Here is a 27,816-nt window from a genome sequence, read left to right on the forward strand (position 1 = left end):
TTGGAAGATGCTATGTTTAACCAGCTCAATTAACAAAGTAACAGCTGTTGTAGTTACCATACAAAGCCAATAAGAGTGACATATTTTATAAAGAGTATTTTTAGACTGACAAAACACGGTAAAAGATGCCATTTTTAAAAAGGGGAATTTGGGAGTGTTGAATACTTTTGATAGTTGTTTTTTTCTGTATTAGGACACATACAGGGATGGAATATAAAAAAATAATCTTCTTTTTTTCCAACTTTAATTTCCCCGAGGGGGAAAATGAAGAAAGAGAGAAAGCATTTTAATGTTTCTTTTAAAAAATAAATGAAACTTTTTTCAGGGGAATTTATTTATTTATTATTATTTTAAATCCGGGGCATTTTTGATAGAGCAGATTTAAAAGTCTTTAAAAAAGAAGGGAATCATTAGAAAATGTATATATATATATATATAAACAATAATATAGCGGATTATTGGATGATATCTTGAAAATATTTCACTACTATTACCCTCTTCTTCCCAAAAAGCACTAAGCCTATTAAAAATAACAAAAAATAAATAAAGTCCAAAACTATGTATTTATGTTAGAATATGAAATTTAAATCATATTTATTTATTTAATGCCAAACGGAAAAATAGTTTGACATTACTATATTTCTGGACTGTCAACATAAAAACAAGCAAGAATGATTCTTCTCAAAATTGAGTGTGGTTAACATTTCTAATTTCGAGAAATTATCGTCAAGTATAATTAACTAATTATTACCCTCTTTGGGTTTGTCGCAAATTGTAGTTACCGTATCAAAAACGCATCATCATATTAAAATAATGAGAGATTGGTAGATAGTAATCCCTTAATCCAACCACCACCAGTTTCATCCACAGCCTCCAACCTAGCCCTGAACGCGGCACAGGCCTTGATGATAACATTTTTGTCTGCGTTGCCCACTCTCAAGAATAGAAGCCTGCAAGGAGTCAACAACGCACGTTTATTGGAATATCTCTCCAAAAAGTCCCACACATACTAACTAGTCCAAAAGGTTCAGATCTGTGGAGCTATGGGGCAGCTTTCAGTAAAGTCTTAAAAATGTTGGCTTCAATTACGTCATTTGAACAAAGCGCACCAATTCAAAATTCTAGCATGACAGAGAATCTGTTTACATCAATTTAAGCGCTCTATAATCATTAAATATGGAGTATTTTCCTTCCTTTAATGTACGAACGGCATGGCTCCACACAACAATGGTCCCTACGGCGTTTGTGTTCGGATGACATATCAATAAATTTGTATTTTTTCAAATGCAGTTTTGTCAGTTAGATATCATGGTTGGCCAGACATTCAGTTCTAAACTTGTTCCAGATTCATAAATCAAATAATGATTCTAACTATACTTAAAAATTCTGTATCTTAAGTCGTCCCACAAATATGAATATTTAGGGTATCCTTGACTGAAATAATATGTCAATGAAATATTGGGATAAGTAAACTAAACTGGTTTTCTTTGTTTTTATGTTGACGATCAAATTATAACCAGAGAGGATATTATTTTTTATCTAACATAGATGTAAATAAGAATATCCAGAGATTCAAATAATAGTAAATGCTTGTATGCTGAAATAAGAGAAGAAACCATAAACTTAGGTTGTCAGCCTGACAGTTGAAACATTATTAGGAAGGAAAGCAGCTTAGCTGGTATGACCTGTGTTATAAAGTTATCGACGAGGAGACCTGAGATGAAGGAAATAAACACAATCCACACTCCATATCTAGCAATGATATAGGCAGGAATGGCTATAATGTCGATCCTCAACTCTACTTCGAGTCCAACAAAGGATTCCACCTATAACTCCAATACAAATATTTAGAGTTAATTATCGTCTTTCAGGCATTAATGATCATCTTATACTCATTATATCCCCGCACTTCATATTCCTTATATTTCTACGAATATCCAAATAAAAATTGAGGTCTATATGCTCATCAACAAGTAAGCATAAGATTTGTAAGCGATCCCTCCATGACTCAAAACATTGCTCAGTTTAACCCCCTGTTCATTTAGCCCTGTTTTGTGTGAAAATCCTGAGCTCGTATGAAATAAATAGAGACAATTTCAAACTCAAGCTTGATAAGAGAGCCGCTTTTTAATGATATTTTTCGTGGATAAATCCAATTCCAAACACACTTCTTCATTAGGCCCTTTTTTTAGGAGGTAGAACTATGTACGTGATGCAATCAGGGTTATGATGATATGATTGGAAATGCGAGGGAACCAGATTTCTATAACAGCCAATGAGAGGAAGGGTGAGGAATTGGGCACAAAAGCGACTTTTGGCTAATCCCCCTTGAACCTTGCAAAAAAAGTAAAAATACCTTTACCCCTTCCATTGATGCAAAAGGTTGGACGTGTAATCAGTGATAGTGATGATAGGATGATGCGTCTGTCTAATAAGACTCTGAAAGATCTACACATATTCCAATTTGCTCAAATTACTAACGTGGAGGTTGAACAATCTTTTAGTATGTTTAAAGCTATCAATACTGATCGAAGGCACATATTTATTGAATAAAATCTTTGTGAAATCTTGATTCATTGGTAAAATATAGCAAAATTTATGAATAAATATAGAAAAAATAATTATTATTTTAAACTATCTTTATAATTGTGTTTGTTTTTAAATACAAATTGCTCAGTTTTGATAATTTAAGTGCTCAGATTTCAAAAAAAAAAAAAAGTGTTTTCTTCCTATTTTGCCCAAAAAAAGTCACTCAAAAATACTATGTCTACATATAAGTTATAGGTTTTCTCTTCGAGAAGCTTTGGGGCAAAAAAATATACAGGGTGTCCATGATAAATTGGAACTATCTTAAAATTCAACCTGCTTGATAAAAATGGAATTTGGAGTGTATTTGTTAATATGAAAAAGTTAGACATGATATTAAACAATAAATTTATTCAACATGTCCTCCCTCAGCAGCCACCATCTTCTCCATCCTGCCCCTAAAGGATTTGCATGCCCTGATGACTTCCGTGGAATTGACAGCATTCCACTTTCTCGTAATGGAGCCCTTCAGGGCCGCGATGCTCTTGTGGCTGACCTTGCACACCTCCTCTCCAACTTCCCTACCAGTAGTAATCACACGGATTGAGGTCGGGTGAGTTGGAGGGCCAGGTGTTGCGATCCCAGAAAGTGATGTCGTGGGAGTTGAAGAGGTTAGTGGTCCTCATGGCGATGTGTGCAGGCGCTGAGTCTTGTTGGAATATGAACTCCCTCCCAGCGGCCGTATCCTTCATCCAGGGGATGACGAACTCCTCCATGACTTCGCAGTGCCTTATCGTGTGAGGCATCACCTCGCCAGTGCTGCAGATGACACCCAGTGGCATCACGGAGGCCGGCAACTTTGTGGTGAAGACCGCAGGGACCTCTTTTCTCTCCTTGGCAAGCCACCTGTCATTCTGGACGTTGTAGCTTCTGTCGACAGTCCAGTTCTTCTCGTCGGAGAAGAAGATGATTCTTCCTCCATGGCTCTTCAGGTCATTGAGGAGACGCTTACCGTTGGTGAGCCTGGTGGCCTTCATGGATGCCGTAAGGATGTGTTGTTTGTGCCATTCGGTATGACCTGTACCTAGGTCCTCATTCATAGCCTTGGAGACCAGCGGCTTGCTCACTCCACGGTTCTTGGCCAACCTGGACAAGGAAGTCCCCGGCAAAGCCTTGATGAATTTCCAGAGGGCTTCAAGGAAGCGGGAAGGGCAGATTCGGTCACTTCTCATGTTGTGGCCCTTGCGGCAGACCTTCCCCTCAACCTCCCAGGCATTGAAGGCCCGTTATACCGTGGTCTTGGGGTAGTTAATAAGCTTGTAGATAGCAGAGGGCTTGTGTCCCGCGCGAGCCAATTCGAGGATGGCGTCTCAACTTGCTTGCTTGTTCCATGATGACTATTGTTTGTTGTCAAAACAATTGTGGTGGAAGTTATAGTGTATTGTTCACCCAACCTTTTATATTAGTATGATTTAACCCCGAATATCCCCATTATGGATCTGGATGAAGTTTAAAGTAGTTCCAATTTATGGTGGACACCCTGTATATATATTCAGATAGCAACTAAAAAAAGAGCACGATCTTCTAACATCATATATTTTACACCTCTACGAATATATAAATAAGAATACTGTTCCATATGTTCGAAATAGTATGTTCGATATAATCTGCAAAATAGCTTTCACAGAAGAAGAAGAAAAAGAAAAAACGTCAATTTGATGGAAAACAATTAAAATTAATTTTAATTTCATCTTTGGAAGAAGAGAAGAGAATAAATGAATAAATAGACGTGAAAGCAGGAGGCGAGTCCCAAGAGAGGCTCCCTCCTCTCTACCCTAAATAATATCACATAATCCATTATACGTTTTTAAAAAAAAACTCCTTACATTCATAATATCAAAATCATTAAATAAATGATTAAAACTCACCAATTAAGAATTGAAGAAGCCTTTTGAATAAGTTGAAACAAAGTAAGTTAGCTACATATCATTCACACGACCTTTTTAAACAGGATTAAAGAAGAATTTATATGGTATCGTCATATAGAACAGCATATGCACATATTACAGGTATACAGGACGAATCAATTATAATTCTACGACATTTCATTAATTTTATCACAGTTTCTTTTTATTTGATTTTCTTTCTCTTTTTGAAACAGAATTTCAATTAACAAAAAAATTATAATTTATATAAAAATCCGCCCTTTACGTGGTACAACAATATTTTAATTATTGTTTTTTATATGAAGTAACAATTTTATAGGATAACTGTATTAAAACTTTTAAAACATTGATGACACAAGTCCCCAAAAAAGCAGCTTCATTTCTATATTCATTTCTAAAAGTATTACAAATCTATAATTATTTTTTTTTCGGTCTTAAGTCTAGTTTTTGATTTTGTAATTTTTGAGTATTTTTATTCTTTGTAAAGACTTGATCCAACCGTTGAGAATGATGCAAATCAATACTCAAAGTTAAGGACAATTTTTACTGATATTTGCTATGCGAACATACGATTCTAAGATATCGCAAGGTTAAAATAAAAAATTGATTTTGTTTGAAAAGGAATAATGCCTGGGTTTGAATTGTTTTTTTGCTAAAAGAGATTCTTTGAAACGTTATTAAATTGGGACATATTTAAAAAAGATTATTTGGTTTTTAAAGGCGCAGTTGCATAATTGGTTTGTTTTGCTTTTTCATTTGATTGAAGAAATAACAAATCAGAAATTGACTAAATAATTAATCAAATTTCATTGTTTACCTATAAATTTTAAGTTATATTTTTTTTCTATGTTATATCATAATAATTCATTATCACTTAATTTCAAAAAATTTAGTATTTAAAAAATACATTCAAAGTAATATTTGAAGCTTACATAAACTTTTCAGAACCAAATACTCTATTTTAAATGAAACACAAATTATTTACCCTTCAAATAAGCACTTGAAATATAAAAACAATTAAATCACCGGTTAATATTTCTTTTCAAGCAACACGTTGGAATAGGATGGTTTTTAACTATAAAATTAAGTTGATTTCCCCCAACTTTTTCTAATGGGAACTATACTAAAAATTACTTTCGTGAAGACAATAGGCCTCTATTTCATTCCTTTCACATTAGTCGAACGGAATTTCCATTTACATATTAAATTGAAATTTACAGAACAGATGGGATATATATACAATGATAAATTATGTTGAGCTCATAATTAAGAAGTGAAAGCGACAGATGGCACTGCGTACGTACATAATTTACTTCCTACGTGTTAACTATTAATTGAAAATGTATACAGTGTGCTATCCAAGATAAAATTGTGGACTTGACTTTAAATAAATATGGATTACTTTAGGGTGAATATTTTTAAAATACTAGGTTACATTATTGAAGACCATTCCAGTTAATAAATAAATAAACAAAACAAAAAAAAACCTCAAAATTAAATATTTATCAGAATGGAGGCGAAAAGGCAAAGGTTGTCTGATTTTCTCTACGTCCTGAGTGAGTGTTGAGAATATCATGAAGGTCGTAGGATGCTACCGGGGTCTTGTTATCAATGTTAAAAGGATGGCGGCATTAAGTCAGAGTCTTATAGGGTTCCGTAGCAGCGGTGGACGCCGCAAAATTGGGATCACGGAGTACTTGAACACTACGATCCCCAAAAGTATAGTCCAGGCTCTCACTGTCAACAATTAGACTTTGAAGAGTTATGTGAAGGATTTGAGAAAGGTATCTTTTGTACGACGATATTGGTAACTGCATTCAACTGACACCAAGGTCAAGAGGGACTAGAAAATAACGACCTGGTTAAAGCATTTCAGTCTGATTCAGTTCAGTCTTGCATATCAGTCATTCAAGCTTGTAAAGTTCAGTCCTTGATGGTGTTAGTCAAGTTTATGTCTTCTTTTTATCATCAGTCCTAGTGATAATATTCGGAAGGACCGATGTTCTTACGAACCTGTCCCAATGACTGATGGGAACGGTACTAACACTGGACTGGACCGAATAAATAAGGACTGACACAACCCTACGAGCCTGTGACGCCCCGCGCCAGAATTTGAACGACCTGAAGCCCTGCTTTGATCAGCAAGGGGTGGCTACACCCGTGGCCTTCATCAGTAAGTGCTTCGGCACTTTTATGCCAAGGTTGTAGTCAAGGAAATCATTTTGAAAAAAAAGAGAGATATATCTATAAAGAAGTCTGTGATAAAAGTCTCAATGTTCTATTCCTTTTTATTATTGTCCAAGAGTACCCTTTTTGTTCACTAACAAAAAATTCCACGATTTTACAGTCCATAACTACTGTTTACTCAATTGAGCGCGTATTTTTTAAATGCATGTTAAAGAAAGAGGCAAATTAACTACATGGATTTGAGTGTTTTAGTGATTTAGGGGAGGGAGGAATGAGAAAGGTCGCCTGCACTTTAACAACAACATAAACGACGACAACAAAACAAGAGTTTATTATTTAAGGTCGACCCTTAATCCAATTTACTTTCTATTTTCTTTATTGTCCTTGTTTATGCATGTAAAAGGTCATTCAAGAAAGGAAGAACATTGGCTTTCATTGTATGTATGTAGACAGGAATCGTGACGTGCAGTTGAATGCAACTGTATGTAAATATAAATTAGTGATGAGACTCGGTCCAAAACCCAAGTTATTTTTCTGTTCGGACTTAAGTTATTTTTTATAGCAATTTGGGCCGATATTTCGTTCTTAGACGGTCATCTCCAATCATAGACCAAAATTATATCATTTTCAAAACGTAGACCAATTTATAAATTGTTCTCAATATATGGACCGATCCTATATAGTCTCAAATCTATACACCAATTTTTTCTCCATCCCGTCCGATTTACAAGTTGTGGAAATATGATATACGCAAGAAATTTAACTCCATTTAACGTCATTTTTAGTTCAATATTAATGGAACTAAGAAACAAATGATTGATTTTTTTTTTAAATCGATTTAAACCGAATTTTTCTTTGAAAACTTCCCGAATGAACTTCGTTAAAGAACCAAATTCATAAGGATCTAAGGCAGGTATGTCCAACTTGTAGACCGCGGGCTTAATGTTTAAGTGTGGTCCATTACTCATTCTCACTTGAAGCAGTATTTTTTAGAAAAAATTGTCACAATATCATCAAAACGTTTAAAATCCGCATAAAACGAACAAACATTGAAAAATATTTCCCAAATAAAGGAATTTTTTAAAATTAAACTTGAAAACAAAGAAAAAAAAAATTTTCGATCAAATTATGCAGCGGAACAAAAAAACATTTTTTTTTTTAAAACCATGCCCTACACCATAAATAATCCGGCAAACACCCCTTAACAGGTTTATAGAATTGATTTTTTTTAAGCAGTTCGGCTTATTTTATATTTGACCTAAATTATAAATAAATATATATTTAATAAAATTGTTTGCTTATTAAATATTTCAAGTGCCAATGCAGCCCATAATATTAAAAGGTTGGACATCCTTGTTCTAGAATTTTCAGACCGAAAACCAACGTTCATATTTCAATTTTCCAAATTTCCTGTTTAGCAATCCTAATTTGCCTGATTTTGGATTTGTACAATAATGCCTTACGCAACATATTTAACTGCATATGACGTCATTTTAGGTCAATGTTCACAATTTTGAAACACAACTGACGGATTTTTATTTTTGGGGTCGATCTAGACCGATTTTTTTTTTTTTTTTTTTGAAAACAGTCCAAGCCAAGCTTCTTTATATCACTGAATTCATAATGATTTCGAACATTTTTAGGACTTTCATGAGACGTCATTGAGGGCAATTATTCACAATTTTAAAACACAACTCACATATTCAACAATTCATCTATGGAATCGGAATTGGCCAAATTTCAAATGAGAATGATTAAGAACATTACTTAAATAGTATTTTTTTTTTTTGTTTTCCTTTTATGATACTGGTCTAGACCTAACTTCAAAAATAACGAAAATGAGTTCGGTCCAACACGCAACACAAGTATAAACAACATTCATACTCGTAATGAATAAGAGACGAAAAAAACAAAAATAAATTATATACATGTAATATTCTTAATATAATGTTAATTAGGTAAAAAAAAAAAATAATAATAAAGCATTATATATAACTCAAGTTTTTATCTGACTCGTCAACATAAAAGTAGGATAAGATTCTAAAAAAAGAAATTGAGAAAGAATGATTTTTCTTTTCCTCGCCATATTTCTTGATAAAAAATGATTATGGTATGATTTTTTAAAAACCACTTTACACCTTTGTATCGGGAAATAATTATTTGTCAGTATGGTGTTGGTATAGGAAAACCTTTGAGCTTGTTCATATAAAAGTTAAGGCTTACATTTAATCAGTTCAGATCTCAAACCCCGAATTATGCAGAATAGAGTTTCTTGGAGACGAACGTCTCCCACATCTCTCATTCAAATTTGGATTCCCTCCTTGGGGTGTCCATCAAAAGTCAATTACAGCCTCATACAGGCAAGAATAAGTGAAAATTATAGAGCAACGATATGGCTGACTTATGGTGAGGCTCTATGTGGGCCTCCTCCAGGACTGACCTCAGCCCCTGGACTTTGCAGTTTGGGGTGTATTGTAATTTGAATGTATACACCCTACACCTCCCATCTAAATTTGGATGTGCTCCCAACTGGCATCATGATAGTCTAGTGCACCTTGGAGGCACTCTTCATGGTCAAGAGCTGCCAATCTGATTACAAAAATTAGCTGAATTTAGTATTTGAACCATTAACAAATTGGCTTTGAGTTGTATTTGCTTCATTCCATTTAAATAACGTTATTCGTAATAAGGTCACGCTTCTTTAAGTTTTAAGGCCCCACTCTCTTTGAACTATTGTACTGCATTTAATATGAACTGAAAAAAGTATGGGAATTGATTCTTTTTCTTGATTTTTGTTCAAAAGTGTTCTTATGTTGACGAACCCCAAGTTTTGAGTCCCCACTCTGTAAATTTACTCAGTGATGAAAGTAAAAGTATGTATGAAATATAAACCCTCATATATATGAATAATTATTTATGAATAATGATCAGCTGTCTAAAACAGGTTTCTCTCTCTCTCTCTCTCCTACTTCCAAAGTATGTCCCTTGTAAATACAGACTCCTATTTTTTTTTTTTTTTTTTTTGTAAAGAGAAATTTATGATCCTAAAAGGAAATACATATATTATGTACATATTAAGTGCCTTATTGACAAGTGGAGTCAATTAGTCATGACCTCGTTTTTACATACTTATATATGTAAATGAATATGCAATGGAAAGCCTAATCCATCAGCTGCATTAATTCAATTATCAGACAATAGATATAATAACATGATTAGAGACTGCAGAGGTATTTTCTTAATTTATATATAAGTAGTTAGAAATTCCTTTGTTACTTATTTAGGACTGAAGACTATTAGATCAGTCTTGGTCCTGCAAATCAATCAGTTCAGAGTATTGACAGTCCGAAAAACCGACAGTTCTGAGGACTGGTCCTAAAACGTGACTAGACTGAAGCAAATATATAAGTACTTTACTTAAGACCGAGGACTGCAGTCCATTTATGTTGAGTCTTGCTACGATAAGGTCCAGTTAAGTCCTAAAAACTTATGTAGTTCGGTCCTTCATGACGTAATTCAGCTGTATTTCCAATTTTATTTAGTCATTTCTAGTACAGACTGTCCCAAGACACAACGGTTTGATGCAGTCGAGTTCACTCATAAAAACTTATTACGTTCAGTCCTTGATGACGTAATTTAATTGTATTTCTTGTTGGGTTTATTTAGTCAGTTCTAGTACTGACTGTTCTAAGAACCAAAAGTCTGAAGTCAAGTCATAAGGACCAATGGGACCTGTTCCAAGAATGGAATGGACTTTTGAAAAGTCTATTGAGTCCATGTGTATGACGATTGTTTTATTCAAAACTACAGGAAGAGGGGTTCGTTTTGATCTGCAGACATATATCATCCTAAGAGTTTTTCATACTATCCCCTCCATTTTGAAATCATTTTGTCCTTTCATTGTCAGATAAATGAGCTAATCTGACGTCTTGATACTTATACGCATAGGCTATGATACTCTCCAACATGGATGTTATAGGTGTCACTTGATCAACTAATAAAATAAGTTGAATGAAGATTCCATTGCTTTTTTACTAAAATAAGAGATAGTACTACCAGCTCTAAGGACCGATCTTAAGACTGGACTGCACTAAACCGAACCAATCAGGACCAACACAAGACTAAACACGAGTATCTACGTAGCTATAAATATATACATAAATCAATTAGATGTCTCATTTGTCAACCCAGGCGTTTATTGTGTTTAAATGCCGCTAGTTGATAAATATCAAGATCTGTTGTTTTTGACATTTTGACAGCTGTTTATGTAAAAACATGTATGCATGAATATCATTCATGCAATATATATAAGATATAAACCGGGGAATGACATATTGAAAGAAAGTGTACTACTTTGACACTTCCTCCTTGCGATGATGCGATTATCCTGAATCTAAAAATTAAAGAAAGCGAAAAAAAGCATGATAAACTTGACAATTTGAAGAATATTTGTAAGAATAGTTGCATTGCTATCATAGGATTATCTATGAGATCTTCAATTCTACCCCGAGTCGAACAAGCACTCACACTTATTATTCCTCAACCAATTCTGAGTAATCCTTAATCCTTCTTTAATGAACAACTACACATTATATTTAGATGTTCTTGTCCCAAGAATTAACAGATGATAACAGCTTTGGAAAGTATGAACCCCCGTTTAGGCTGCACCTACAAAAAGTATTGTCTCCGTTTAAGTCTATATATTTTACAAATACAGGGTGCAAGGACAAAATCTGCCGATTCGAAAAAAATCAACTACATACATATAACTCCTGAGCAAAATCTCATTCTTGGTCTCCTTTTTTATGAGCACACCCACTTTGATGTTCTGCCAATGAGTATCCAAAAACCCTCTTCATATTTGGAACTAAAAAAACTTACTCCCAATTTCCAAGACATATTTTATACAACGTTACGAATGGCTTTTACAAATACACATTTGAATTTAAAAAAGTTTCAAATCGTCATAATTATGTAAGTTCATCTAGGAATCGGAGTATAAAATGAGCCTCGACATTGAAGAAATTCCAGTGTTTAGATCCTTTCTATGTAAGGAGTTTGATTTGAGTTGATTTATTACACCTTTTACAGCTACTTGCAAGGGTGTAATAATACTTAATATCGACTAAGCTACTCATATCCCAAACATTCTTCCAACTGTCTGGAGAAGGCTGAACTTTCATGTAGCAAAATGACTATTGGTAGAGCTGTATATAATGTGAGAACAATTCCTCCGTGCTACTCACCGCCATTTGTGAGCAAAAATACTTGGGACTACTTGGATATCCTCTCCTCAAGAATAATGATAAACGATTAAGAAAACAAAAACACGCTTTAGATTGCAAAAAAAACAACTCACGCACTTATGATTTATTACCTTAAAGTTACAAATACACCAACCCACCTATGCATTTTTTTTTAAGTTTATATATGTTCTGTACAAGTGGAGTTTTTGTACAAGTTGTAACTTGAACAAGCAAATTCTACAAGTTGCAACCAAAAAAATGTAATTAATAATTTTAGATGAAGGATTTACAGTATTTGGGATGAGAATCATAAAATAATTGAATCCATATATTAATGATGGCATTATAATACTAATGACTACAATATAAGTACTTTGAGGCACATTATAAAGTTCAAAGGCCCAAAGTTATACTACTGATAAATACATAATAACCATGTATTTAGTTTTAATTGATCAAAATGAAATGATGATATTAATAAATAGTTGGTCAAGAGAATGGTCAATGTTGTAATTAAATAATACATTTAAAAACGAAGAAATTTCCACTTGTACAATTTGAACTATAAAAGTTGTAACTTCTACAGACCTCTCAGCTTTGTACACAACTTATTCATTAATTATAATATTTCATTTTCTAGTATCGAACCCACGCACAGTGAGCTCACGATATTTTTTTCTCTCCGAAATGCGTTGTTCTTTGAGCTACGTAGTTACATGATATTTATTTAACACATGTGAATAAAATTTCTCAGGATTCACTCATAGATGACAGTATTCTTTTTAATTCCCCTCATTTTCAGTTAGGTCAAACCTTCAAAGCACAGCTGTCAAAGTTTATTGACAATGTGTTCTTTAGTTTGTGAGTTATTGTGCTAATTGCCATGCAACTTTTGTTATTTCCAAAACAATGGCTCAATAATAGGTTTGTGTTTTAATTATACACTACTTCGTGGAGGGAAAAAAAAGCAGTTAAAGCTACGGAATTGCTTTAAAAGTGTTATAGGACTCTGTTCCATCAAGCGCATAATATATATTTTGTTTAAAGTCAATTTTGGATGAGAAAAAATGAGTTTTCTTTGTTAAACCAAGTATTTTTTTAGCCAAAGTGTTATTTAGGTAGGAATTACCTATGTTTGTTAGTCACCAGGATTACAGCAAAGTTGGTACAAAGATTATAGGAGTATATGGTCATAGTAAGAGGCCATTAAATTTTGAGAGGTCAAAGTTCAAGGTAACAAAAAACGTAAAAAAATGCGCAATCGACAATAACTTTGGAACAAATTGATTATAGGTGGAGATTTTCTCTCTACCAAGTGCACAACATACTAAGCTATTTTGCAATGAACCTGCAAAAACTGGTTCCAATAGCAATTTGGTAGAGTACTGTTTTAAATAATTCAGTACTCTGGCTACAACATAGTCGACATTACCGAACAATGCTAATCTGTTTACGTAGGTAGGATACAATACGATCAGCCTTATTCATATCAAGGGGTATATCCGGAGCCTAAGGGGTCCGGAAATGAAACAATATATTTTTATTTTCTTATAGTCAATGAATGTAGATTGTAAATATATACATTTGTAACCTCGTTTCTACTCCATTAGGCTCATTGATAATACTGTTCGCCTGTTGAAAAAAAAAAAAAAAAAAAAATTTTCTCTACTTCCATAAGATATTTATTATACTTTTTTGGTCTTCATCATATTTCTAATGGCCTTAGCGAAACATTAGTGTATCTTCGTAGAATAAATGTAATATACATTTATTGCTGAGTGTGTATTTCCTGGTATATACATACATACTAGTGTTGGGACACGGTCCAAAATCAAATTTTTATCGGATTTGGTATTAATCATTCATTAAGGAACCTATTTTCTGTTAACACACCATATCTAGTTGACATAGACTCAAAGTTTCACTATTAAAGTTCTTAAGTTTGTTCCAAAATATTGTGCCAATTTTCTACTTTTTAAAATGAATGAAAATGCAAAAATACATGTATGAGGTCAAGGTATTGCTACAAAATTGCCCTGGAGAAAATTGCCAGTGTGAAAAATATACATTAGGAACAAAACTTGATTTGTGCAATGGTAGAGCCATCAAGCAGGTTAAAAACGACCATCACCACTTCACAAAGCATTTGGTTCTGAATACTTTAAAATGAGATTAAATTCTTTGAGAAGTGTTGGCGGTGGTTTAACCTGCTTGGTGGCCCTATCTTAGTCTTAATCAACCTAGGGGGCTGGGGTTTATTTTGAAGCTTATGGAAGTGGTATATTTACTTTCTAAAACAGCTATGAACCAATTTTCTCCACACTCATGATACATGACCTGTAAAGATATGATTTATCCACCACATTTAACTGCATATGACGTCATTGTATGTAAATGTTTGCAATTTTGATATAAAAGACCAATTATGTTTTATAGAATCGAAGTAGACCCAATATTTCTTTGATACCAGTCATGGTAGGCCAATATTCACAATTTCAAAACACGTCTGAAATCATCAAGAATTCAAATATAGAACTCCCACATATATAGAACCGAAAATGTAACTCTCTCTGAAATCTGCAGATGGCAAAAGTTTACAGAGCTTCCCATCCGTAAATGAACTTCCAACGTTTAGTTTGTGAGATCACTCAGGACTTCAAGACTGACCTGCGTTTCCAGCCCTTTACAACATTCAAGACTCTTTGGATGATAGTTTTGATGCTTTTGGAGTGGGGTCTTTTCAAAGGTTTCAACTTATGCAGCGTCCACGCCAAGTCTATCAGTATTATGCCCAATCCGTCTTGCTCGTCGTATCCTTGGTGAACGTGCCTAATCTGATCCTTGTATGCATGAAAATCCAAGTTTCACAAACTTGCTCAAATCCGATTATTCTTTGAGACATGCTCAGATTGATCTTCCTTAAAGGACTCGTAGTTATGCCCACTTAATATTATAATGGTCTAGGACTAGTCTAGAATTTTCGGACCGTATCCCAAAACTAATACATACATGCACACATATATATTTGATACTTTCTGTACGAGTATATATTGCAAATGTTCTTATAAAGATAATATAAAGGAAAAAGTAATGTAAAAGAGCTTTCAAGAGTCGATCGAGATATTTTATACCGTTCGCGGAAAACTGTCATAGAGTAAAGTAATTGCCTTTGGTAGATTGCCCTGAAGAAAATTGTTATAGAGTAAAATCGTTTTTAATTTTATTATAAATATCTAAACATATTTGTTTTTCATCCCAAAGGGGTACCTTCAAGTGTGAGTAATATTATTGCAAAACAATGTCCTTGAATGTTTAAAAATCGAATTCAACCTTCTAAGAAATTGATTAAGAGGACTATAGAGGGGTGAATGAATTGCTTAGGGCCTCTTAAAATATGGGTGAATACCCTCCAACCGCAGATTGGGGCGGGATTAGTGTAAGATTGATAAAAACCACGGTCAAAGCATCACATACTTACAATGAACCCCTCTAATACCGGGCCGTGCAGAATTATTTACCGATGATGTAAATAAACTTTTTAAGAGGTTTGGTGGCAACCAATCTGATTGTTTCGTATTGTTACTGTTAAAATAAACAAAAATCCTTCCTGTGAGAGCATAACAACTTCCACACGTGAGACCATGTCCAATCAGGAAACAAAGAGGATCGAAATTGCAGCCCTCCTCCGAGTGGGAGTGCTTCATAACAACATTAAGGAACAGGTTGGGGCCTCGTTGAAGACAATTTACAACGTTTCCAAGCCCTTGGAGGCTGGGGGTGATCTCAAGCATTCCCCTGGGGCTGGCAGGAAGCCCACTGTCTCAACAAGGCAAGTAAAGGTAGTGTTCAAGAGGCCTCCCAACAGGTCCATTGCCGACATGGCCAGAAAGATGGGAACGTCGAGATCAACTGTTTCAAGGGCATTGAAAAGGGCTGGAGGAAAGTCCCTGAGGCGTACTGAACGCCCTCTGCTAACTGAACGTCAGCGAGAAGTCAGACTTGAGCGTGCCAGAAAATCTTGAATGATATCAAGAGCTCATCTGGACGCATCATCATTTTTTCAGATGAGAAAACTTTTACGGTCGATCCTATTTTCAACAGGCAAAATGACCGTGTTGTGAGCTTTGGATATGTGCAAGATAAGCACTGCTATGTGGCAACAACAAAGCACCCTGCTTCGGTGATGATGTTGGGTCTCGTGGCCTCCAACGGGAAGGCCATGAAACCAAGGTCCTTCCGTGGATCAAATCCATAGTCGGCAACTCTCCTTGGGTTTTTCAACAAGATGGAGCACCCGCCCACGCTTCCAAGAAAGCTCAGGAGTGGCTGAAGGACAACATGGACTTTTGGCTCAAGGACTACTGGCCCCTCAGAGCCCAGATCTGAACCCACTAGACATCTCTATCTAGGCACACGTGGAGACCAAGGCCTGCAAAAAACGACACAAGAACATAAATTCCTTAAAGGCTATTGTCAACAAGACTTGGGCCTCCATGGACGCCGATTACATCCAGCAAGTCTGTGGCAGCTTCAAACGTCGCCTGACCAGTGTCATTGAGTCAAATGGTGGCTACATTGATTAAATTTGATCACAAACTATTTTATTATTCTAAAAATGTATGAATAATTGTTTCCCAAGTCATTCGAAATGTCATTATTGTCCGCGATATGTTCTGAACAAAATCGGTAAATAATTCAGCACGGCCCGGTATGGCAGTGGTTTTTAAGGATCCAGGAGTAGCTTCAAGTACCCCCGGACAACTCGAGGGCATGGAACAATGTTTTAATATTACAAGGATCTTTTGGATACATGTGATGCTTTAGTGGTAGTTTTTAACGATCACACACTACCCCCGGAACCTGCCCCCAATATGGGGGCAGTGAGTATTCAACCATATTTTAAGAAGCGACTTTTATTTCCCCCCTTCTTCTTCCTCCTATATTGCTGCATTAATATTACTCATACTTGAAGGTACTTGAAGATCATTGAAAAAATACAGGCAATTTGCTGAATGGTAATTTTCACCCATGGCAATTTTCTCCAGGGCAAACTTCTACTAGCAATTTTACGCAGGGCAGTTTTCCTAGTTTACAATTTTATAAGAATGTTGGCGTCATTCCACCATTTTGGGTGTATCCCTCGGGGATTTCTTGTAGAAATCTCTAATTAAATTATTTCATAATATATTCCTCGTTTGTGTAATTCATTCAATGAAAGGATGAATGCATATGAATCCACAAAAGTGGGTCATCAACAAAGAAGCACGATAGAATATAAGTCATTTAAATTGAATAAAGGCTTTAAAATATAGCTAAAAGTATTGAATATTATTAACTCATACCGGTTGGAACATTGCTCCTTCTAGCACAAGGTACTTGACAGAAAAATCATTATTAATATGATGTTGAGCATGACGTTGAGTATAGTATAATGTATTGCTTATTAATCAATCAATAACTTAATATAATTGTCTACATAAAGATAATAATCAGTCGTCATCATTACTGGAACGTTCTAAATATAACATGACGCAGTCGGTAGGAAATTGAAGATCGAGATAATGACAAGATTCAAGAATGCCTACAAAAAGTAAATCGAAGATAATCGAATTTTGATAGAGAAGCTCAAGATGTTAGAAGGAAATCTGACATCAGTCGATGGAATTAAGAAGGATGATCCGATTATGCCACAGATCTTGATGGAAGAGCAAAAGCGAGCTCGTGAAAAGTCCATCAAAAGAGGTGAACAACAACGTGAAATGGTGGAAAAACTGTTTAAAGGATTTAATTGCAAAAATAATGGCAAAATAGAGGAGCAACCTTTGGAGGAAGAAAGTCTCACGAAAATAAATCAAGAAATAAAAATTCGAATGAAATCTCCATCTCAGCTTGAGGAACACGTAGACTATAAAGTATATGTAAATTGGAAGACCTTATGGGATAATGTTGGTTTTGGGATCAGAATGAAAAGACAAAAAAAGCATTTGTTAAGTCATTGTGCTGACCGGAAATGCTGGATAAGATAGAACATGCCATGTCAATCGAGATGAATGGGGAAAATTCTTTAAAGAACTTATGGAAAATTAACTTGAATATAAATTAATGTGGCATTTGAAGGGATCAAGTTTTGAATATGAGTGCATTGATTCATTTTATAAAGCTGTATGTGGGCAAGCAAAAAACTCTGTATTAAGAAAATTTCAAATGAAGACTGGATACCAACACTAATTATAATTTGAATGAATAGTCAAGAAACATAATTATTAATTGAAGTAAAAAGATAACTTGGGATTTACTGACGGACCACATATTTAAAATTATAATTCATCAAACTTTCTTCTATCTCTATGATTTTCATGTATCACGTCCCACTTTACGGAATTAGCGAACAACAATAACCACTTGAGAGTACTTTTTTTTTTCTTCTTTTTTTTTTGTTATATATAATTAAAAAAGTTTTGTTTTTTAATATTTTATTTTTTATAATATTTCCACTCACCTAAATCCAACGTAAGGACGTGCATAACACATAGATTCTCAATTACAACCAGGGTAAACCACAATGAAAACCACTTAGTACCCGTTCTTCTCTTCATCTTTATAATTATTACTCTGAAAAAACAAAAAAAAAAACAATGATAATCACGAAAAATATGTTGGATGTTTTAAATTATATATATATATGTACACAAAAAAACTATTTCTATTATCAAAAAAGAAAATTGAAAAATAAACCAAGTGTGTTTTTTTAATTAAAATTGTTTAAGGGAAAATTTATATATTTATACTACGGGAGGGGGTTAATTTGATTTAGAAGTATATTATATATGTAAATAAATTAGTGTTGGGTTTCGGTCTGAAAGTCTTAAGACTCATCCCAGACACTAATGATTTCGAGAGGAACGAACTAATTCCCTCCTTTGAAGAAGTTTGGACAGGGTCGGTCTCAAAGAAAAATTTGACCTATATCAGTCCCAAAGAAAAATTAATTCTAGATTACTCCAAAAGAAAAACTTAGTTTCAAGCCGTGACAAAGAAAATAAAATCTGAACCAGCCCCAAAGAAAAATTTTCAGGTTTCCCTTCCGTCTTATTTATCAGCCCAATCTTTTTCTCCCTTTAACCTTCATAATTACCGATGAGACGGTCCTTTATTCCTTCGGACCCAGCTATCTTTTTATTTTCTTGACTCCTAGCTAGGATAAGAAAAAATCGGTCTGCATTGGTTTCATTTAAATTGGGTATAGGACAATTCAAAAGATATATTTTTCATTACGTCCGTTGTGTTTGTTTAGAGAGACTACAGGTGTGGCAGTCTTTATTTATTCGGTCCAGTTTAGTCCTTGGACCGGTCCTTCGGTCTGTCAGTACTAGAATTGATTTAGGAAAAAAGTAAAAGGTACCCATTAAGGACCAAACTTTATAAGTTGTATGGTTGAACTGGACCAGACTTAGACTGAACCGGATGGGACTGTAGTCTTCAGTTTTAAATAAGAGCCAACACATACAGGGTGTCCAAGATAAATTGGAACTACTTTAAACTTCATCCAGATCCATAATGGGGATATTCGGGGTTAAATCATACTAATATAAAAGGTTGCGTGAACAATCCACTATAACTTTCACCACAATTGTTTGCACAACAAACAATAGTCATCATGGAACAAGCAAGCAAGGAGAGACGCCATCCTCGAATTGGCACGCGCCGGACACAAGCCCTCTGCTATCTACAAGCTTCTTAACTACCCCAAGACCACGGTATAACGGGTCTTCAATGCCTGGGAGGTTGAGGGGAAGGTCTGCTGCAAGGCCCACAACATGAGAAGTGACCGAATCCACACTCCCCGCTTCCTTGAAGGCCTCCGGAAGTCCATCAAGGTTTCGCCGGGGACTTCCTTGTCCTGGTTGGCCAAGAACCGTGGAGTGAGCAAGCAGCTGGTCTCCAAGGCTGGGAATGAAGACCTGGGGTACAGGTCATACCAAATGGCCAAACAACACATCTTCACGGCATCCATGAAGGCCACCAGGCTCACCAACGGTAAGCGTCTCCTCAATGACCTGAAGAGCCATAGAGGAAGAATCATCTTCTTCTCCGACGAGAAGAACTGGACTGTCGACAGAAGCTACAACGTCCAGAATGACAGGTGGCTTGCCAAGGAGAGAGAAGAGGTCCCTGCGGTCTTCACCACAAAGTTCCCGGCCTCCGTGATGACCCTGGGTATCATCTCCAGCACCGGTGAGGTGATGCCTCCTTTCTTCTTCAATCCCAAGGAAAGGGTTAATGTGATAAGGTACTACAAAGTCATGGAGGAGTTCGTCGTCCCTGGATGAAGGATACGGCCGCTGGGAGGGAGTTCATATTCCAACAAGACTCAGCGCCCGCACACATCGCCATGAGGACCACTAACCTCTTCAACTCCCACGACATCACTTTCTGGGAGGGCCCTCCAACTTTCCCGACCTCAATCCGTGTGATTACTACTGGTAGGGGAAGTTGGAGAGGGAGGTCAGCCACAAGAGCATCACGGCCCTGAAGGGTTCCATTACGAAGGAGTGGAATGTCGATTCCGCGGAAGTCATCAGGGCATGCAAATCCTTTAGGGGCAGGATGAAGAAGATGGTGGCTGCTGAGGGAAGACATGTTGATTAAATTTATTGCTTAATATCATGTCTAACTTTTTCATATTAACAAATACACTCCGAATTCCATTTTTATCAAGCAGGTTGAATTGTAAGATAGTTCCAATTTATCGTGGACACCCTGTACATCCGACGAATTGAAGGACCATTTAAAAAAAGGTACATATATTGCAAAAATCATAATTTTACAACTCATCATTCAGGATAGGAGTGAAAATTGGTGTATAGATTGAGCTTGAAAAAAATCGGTCTACGATATGATCAACATTAAATTTCAGTCTATGGTTTGAAATTGCGTTGTGTACCAAAATATCGGTCAAAACCGCTACAGAAAAAATTCCTTAGAACCGAACCAAATAAAATTCGATCTGGATCTTAACACTAATTAATATATATTTAAATGTTTTAATACATGGTACATATGTCTTTTTATTGTTCATACATATACCTTTATACATTTAAATACGAGTAAATAAAAGGAAGGCGTAGCTAGTGGGAGAAGCATTTTTGACAAGATAATTCAAAAAAAAGACTAGGGAAAGGAGGTCAAGTACAACTTTGATACTCGACCTGAGAACAGCATGGTTATTCTTTTTTCAATTTTTAGAAAGAATCTTGGGATGGGATTTTGTTTCTTAAGGGACTTTTATTTCTATTTCAAAAACATACATTAGAAAATCTAAAATTAATTATTAAAAATCATACACTTTAGGCAATTTTTGACCATTGATGACTTCTCCTCCCGATTGTAACCCCTAGCCCTCGGACATTGCCATGTAGGATATAAAAAAAATAAAAACCAATGATGTTCAAAAAGTCAGCAAGGATTTGGAATTGAATTTTAAAAGCATGAAAATCTATTGACGCCATTTTGTTTTCCCTTTTTCCCAACTCGAGTAATACATCCTTCTTCTTATATGTAGTATAGAAGTTGCAATTTTTTGTTAAAGGGTTGGACAACAAGACGTAGAACATGTTTGATACACATCTACTCATATATCTGTATGAATAATTGGATATTTTTCTCCTTTTTTGACATTTCTTCTATATTGTTTTTATGTTGAAGCACCACAAATATATATATAATGTGTATCATATTATAGGGTGACGAGGAGTTGTATTTCCGTTGAAAATATCTGAACAAAAATTTGTGTAATTTGTTATTTAAGAAAAATAAAACTTTTTAGTAATTTTTCAATGTTGAAATCAACAACAAAAGTTATAAATATTTCGTTGTAATATATATATGTGTGTGTAAAATAACAAGTCAACAATAGGAACTGAAGGTGGAAGGAAAGAAAAGAAAAGTATTTTCTTACTTCTATAAGACAGGAAAAAAAATACAGTGATTTTAAGCGTAAAAAAATGCGATACGACGTATATATTTAACTTGTTAGTGTTAAAATTCTAAATAAGAATGATCTACTATAAACTATAATTATATAATAGGTAAATTTCTATTGTAAGAACTGCTTGTATAAAGATTTTTGTGTTGTTTCCGTCCATTCGATGTAAATATAATCAAGCCTACACTTTCTTTTGACACTCTTGAAAATGCAACATATGATTGACCATCTGAAAATACTGTTTTTGGTAAATATAAAGGAATTTTTTCAAATGTTTGATCCTGTGGTTTATTTATTGACATTGCCAACTTGACATGTTCCTTCTTCAGCCATAATGAAGATATAAGAAACATGCTAAGATTAACTCGTTCATCTTCTTCTTAATTTCCCCTTTTTAATTCGTATTGAGTATACGTTCTCCTTTTTTCTGTTAGTACAATAATTCGTTTTTTTGCTATTTAATTTTTTTTTTTGGTGCATTTTCAAATCGACGACCTTTACCTTTTAAAAAACTCTAAGACACGAGGAATTGATCTTGTTTATGTATAAAAAATCAACTTATTACCAAAAAAATCAAACTAACCCTCCAGAGCCCAAGAATTGGTCTGATCATAATGTCCTCATTGTCTTACATACGTACCTCAGAATTTTGAACAATTTTTATTTTATGTCTGAAGTCTATATCTGTCTCCGTTTTTGAAATAAATGGGTTTTTATCATTGTTTTTCTAAGTGGGACGTACATCACTCAGACACATAAATTATTTATATACTATGAAGAATATTCGTAAAAATAATTCGAAATTAGTGGCACAATACAAAACAGTACAGGTAGATACCCCCAATTTATCATGGGTGTAAAGTAAATAGTACTGAAATGACTAAAACTCAGAGTTTAATTTCGAAGGATAAATATATTTATTTGCATTGTATTCATCTTAAAGGAAATAAACAAAGACATAGGTTGGAATAACAGGGATGTCGATCCCCAATTCTACTTTGAGTCCAAATAGGACTTACAATTACAAATCTGCAACAAATCCTCCGGCTAATTTGCTCATCAGAACATGCAAGTACTCAATCCAGTTTCTTATATAATTGTATGTAGTTGAAGATCAAGTTCAGTTCTAAGGATCTAATAAAACATAATAACAGCCTAGCATTTGTTGTTGCTGAGATATATGTGTGAATCCTTGTAGCAATCAAAGTATCGACATTCCTCTCTATATCATTGCAAAGTAAGGTTTATGCTATGAAACGTCAGCTAATATGTTTTCCTTCCAACATTCTCCCAAAATTGACAGGGCGACTACATCAATTTCAGGGGTTTTTTGTTTTGTTTAACAAAAGAGTCGTTAAATTATTTTCATCCACAATGATAGATGCTTATGAAAAGAAAATTCACTCTTCAGGTAGCCAACTCCAAAAAACGGGTGACCTAAAAAATACAACCCATTTGCGTACTGCCTGTGTATGTATTTTTCTAATAGAAGACGACAGAATATGTTATTATCAGAGGTGTATAAAATCTGTCTTAGAAATTGGGAACAGCTTTTCCTAGTTGGCAATCTGAAGAGTGGACATTTAATTATAGAGTAATAACTAGCTTGCGTCCTCAGTAAAGACATAAAGTAATGAGGAGGGTCTTCTTTGAAGTTATAAATAGAAGTACTTTTTGGACCCAAAGTAGTGTTGAGGATTGAGATGGAAGTATTTCCTGCCTATGTCCTTGTTTCTTTGAGAGTTGTGTGGATTTATTTCATCTCACAGCTAATTTAATGGAGCACTACAACAGATAAGCTCACAAACCTTATTTAAATTGTCAAGGTTACCGTGTTCATCTTAAGTTTCACCCCTAAATATCAATATTTGATCTATCTCATTGCACTTCGTAAAATCGTACCGGACGTAAATGCATGAACAACCTAAACTTGAACCCATATGTACATACTTAATCACTAAGAAATAATTGAGAATATTGAAGAAATATGTAGGCAAGTCATATAGTATATAGAACGTAAATAAATTACTCCTTATCAAAATATAATCTTTTTTACTTTCTAACAAAACCATTCATTGGCAAGTATGGAAGCTTAGTAATCTATTTGAAGTCCATGTTAGCCAACTAATAAAATAAGAATAAGGTCAAACGTATCTAACATACATATATAAATTAGGTCATCATTAACATATGATATTGAATCTCATAATTGAAAGGTGGACTATTGCTGTTCGAGACAATAACAAACAGCTTCCAAAACAGTCATTCTTTGGGGAAAATATACTCATAATCTTGTCAATTATTTGTAGAATGTATTTTATTGAGCTGTTGTTTCTGTGTCTTGTCTCTCGTCACGTTATATTCTCACTAACATGAAAATTTACAATCTACGTGTTGTTTTTTTAGATTAGTATAGTCTACCTTTTTGTAAGTGTCTTGCATTGATTTGTTTACTTGCATTAAATCCTGTCAGGTCGTAAACATATCCCTTCTATTAAGTAAAGAATTCTCCCAGAGTTGGAAAGTGACATAATTTGTGAAACAGATTGAAAAATGGGAAGGGAACAACGAAAATAACTTTAGAAGAAAATTAAATTGACAAAATAGACCGAATCTTCAAAATTCAGACTTTATAATCATATCTCAAGCTGAGTAAACCCTTACTCTAGTTCAATTCATTCATTATATATATATATTCATTTCAATTAAAATAATTCATGAATTAAGTTATAAGTAATAACCGTCAGAATTTTAAATAGAAAATACAATTCATATGGCGAACTTCAATTTGTAATTAGTTTCATTGTTTTTTTTAATGTTCCTTTAATTGGTTTGATGGAGTTGCACTGATTCATTATAAGAAACACTATGATATTACATTTACTCCATCTAAACTAGGGATCTTCTTTAAAGTCCATACATAACGTAGAGTATATTTTAATTTCTTGGGGCCGAACCAATGCTCATTGAGTTCAAGAGAATAATTTATCCTGTACACGTTGTCCATTGAGCTACATCGTTCCATTTTTGTTTTAAATAACAAGAGAGATAATGAAGGAATAAACAATTGTTCACACCGCGAGCTCTATTAATTATTTACTACGGTAGATGAGCTCCATAAATGAATTAACTAAATGAAGATGTTATTTAACTAAATAACCGAGATTTTTTATAAGATAAGTTTTTCTTTTCATACCCTCTTTTAAGAATAAATTTTTTCCCCATCCGATTTTGATCATTTTTGGAGGAGCTTTATTACTGGCCGGATGTTTTGACCAGAAGAAGCCCTTCGAGTTCCGGGAATACCTTTTGTTTGTATAGTATTTTTACTAACGCCTAAATTTAGTTTTTAGGCGTTATCACTACATAAACTCCACTGCAAATCAGTGTACAATGTATAATTCAACTCTCATTTCTAATGAGAGTTGATAAAAAGCTCAAAGAAATAAACAGCTCTCTATTTTATTATCATTAAATTAATATCTTTTCACAGGTGTGCACTATGAAAAAAAAATATATATATAATATATGTTATAACTAAATTAGCAAGTTGCTAACAAACTTATTGAATTCCCTTATACGCTTTTCCAAACTTTCCTTTGTAATTTAGTACATATATATATATATATAGTTTTTATTTTATTTTTCTAATGATATCTTTATTCTCCGTATTTTTATTTTATTTATAAAAAAAATACAATATCCTCTTTGATTACAGAAGTATATGTAAGTAAGAAAAGAAAAAGAAAACAAAGAGAGGCGGGAAAAAAGAAAGACAATAACCTTAAGAGAAAGTTGGTAAAATAAATCCCACACAGAACCTCTCCTATTCCTGAATAAACAAATGTACTGAGGTATTATTTATAATAAAATATTGTTTATTCAGGCATTAGGTCACACTTAATCCCTTACTAAAAAGACAAAATGAACCTTTAAAGTACGTATTTATTTAGGGAAGACTTGGAACACTTTTTCCTATTGGTATGACTGTAAAATTTAGCAAAATCCACTTACATATCCATAGATTAAAATAATATAATTAACAAAATTTAAAAAAAAATGGTAAATACCGTACAATTTGAAGAATTTTTAGAAGGAGAGCAGCTATTACGTTTCATAAGATTAGTTCCAAGCTGTTTATGTTTTATTTATGTTATTTTTACTTATTTAAATATTGACTGATATCATTTCAACAAAATTTCGTAGATGAAGATATTTGTAATAGATCACTGATCCGTGTTGCAAAGAGATGGGATTTTTGTAAGAGTACAAGGAGAAGGCAAGAGTGAGATATATGGTATTAATAAAGGGGGGGGGGATATCTGTAAAGAAAAAACTAAGTGTAGCGATTACAAAAGGAAAAACAGTTTTTTTATTAGACAGATCCCTAAATTTTCATTCTAAATAATAGAAATTCACTATTAAAAAACTTTTGAGGCCCTGTTTTGTACAAAAATATGTTTGATGTGAAGTGTAATTGTATTAAATTTAAAAAAAGGATAAACAATGCAAGGAAAATTGGAGCACTTGTTGCAACTGTTGCCTTTGTATTGAGCGTTACAATATCTCAAATTTCTCCTCACTCAGTGAGTTTTGAGTATTGACAACATTATACCAGCAAACAGTAAAACAATCAATCATTCAAATGGGTATGGAATCGCCGTAGGTTATGGACAGCCCGCTCGAAAGAAGTTATTCCCTTGAATTCAATGTGTGTACGTTCGCGCACAGGTGGTTCCTATTGAAAGAAAATTACTTTATGCATATGGATTTTACCAAAAAATATTTCTAGTTTAGTTGGAGTAAATGTAATACTATAATGTTTACTTATCAGTGCAACTCCATCTACCCAATTAAAGGAACATTAAAAATAAATAATCATTCATTCAAATGTGTGAATGGTAATCTCCCCTTACATTATTTTAACTCAGAACATTTTTCTTTAAACCATTTTGCCTTGGGACAATCTCATTGAGCCCATTTTGCCTCAAGGATATTTCGAAATAATGTACAACTGAATAAGATTTATACGTTGTTAATCTTTATTTTTGTTATAAATAGACGTTTTCTTTGAATTTTTAAATTAAAATATGTAATGTTTATTATTTTATAAAAGAAAGAGTAGATGTTTCCACTTTATCATGATATAGAATGTATCAGAAGCTGACTGTAGTAAGGCAAATCCCTGAGAAAATTCAGGTTGTGCCAAAATTAACAGCTGCCTTTTCTTCAGACACATCCTGAATCATAAAGGAGTGTAAATCACCTGCCTCATATTAGACTTGTTCGTAATAATAATCCTTCATGTAATTAGCACTTTTCCATTCAAACTGCTTTTGTGTTTATTTATTTGTCTTTAATTTGAACTCAATAAAAAGTGAAATTTTGATAATGTGGTTGGACTAAATGTAAAGTATGAGGAAAGAGCATAATTCAGACAACAACCATTACCTGCTTTTTATTGTAATATACATAACACATTTGGATTTTAACATTCAAAGGGAATGTTAATTTAAATTTTTGAAAAAACAATAACGACGTAAAATATCATTTATTTAAATACTAACACGAAATATCCTTGAGGCAAAATGGCTTTAACAATAATTCACATTACATCATACAACTGTTATTTAAATTTGATGGCTGTAGCTTTTTTGATGCCCTAGAAAAGCTGTTTCAGTTGAAACTGTGTCCAGTCTTCCCTACGATTACTAACAATACAATATAAAAATGAGGTCACAATATTTATTTTAATATTTGAAATTGAAAATCGTCAAATTCCAAATATGATTTATATATATGTATAGGTACATATTTGTTATTATTCATGGATTCAAAGGTTATTTTTATCCTCTGAGGAGTATGAGAGGGTTGAATCAAATACCTCACTATTAGGTCAAAGAAGTTTAGTAATAACCAAGTTACA

General features: G+C 33.9%; 1 protein-coding gene across 2 annotated transcripts in view; it reads right to left on the reverse strand.

Annotated features, from left to right (window-relative positions):
* LOC121125775 (discoidin domain-containing receptor tyrosine kinase B) overlaps positions 1 to 27,816 on the reverse strand; it is a 222,425-nt gene that overhangs the window by 119,618 nt on the left and 74,991 nt on the right. For both annotated transcript variants that reach the window (XM_040720987.2, XM_071891774.1), the window contains one exon: positions 18,405 to 18,517. In XM_040720987.2, the coding sequence (XP_040576921.1) occupies positions 18,405 to 18,501 (97 nt within the window). In that variant the 5' untranslated portion in view covers positions 18,502 to 18,517. The remainder of the gene's footprint in view (positions 1 to 18,404; positions 18,518 to 27,816) is intronic.

Source organism: Lepeophtheirus salmonis, chromosome 11 (genome assembly GCF_016086655.4).
Source record: "Lepeophtheirus salmonis chromosome 11, UVic_Lsal_1.4, whole genome shotgun sequence".
In the NCBI taxonomy this organism is placed as follows: domain Eukaryota; kingdom Metazoa; phylum Arthropoda; class Copepoda; order Siphonostomatoida; family Caligidae; genus Lepeophtheirus; species Lepeophtheirus salmonis.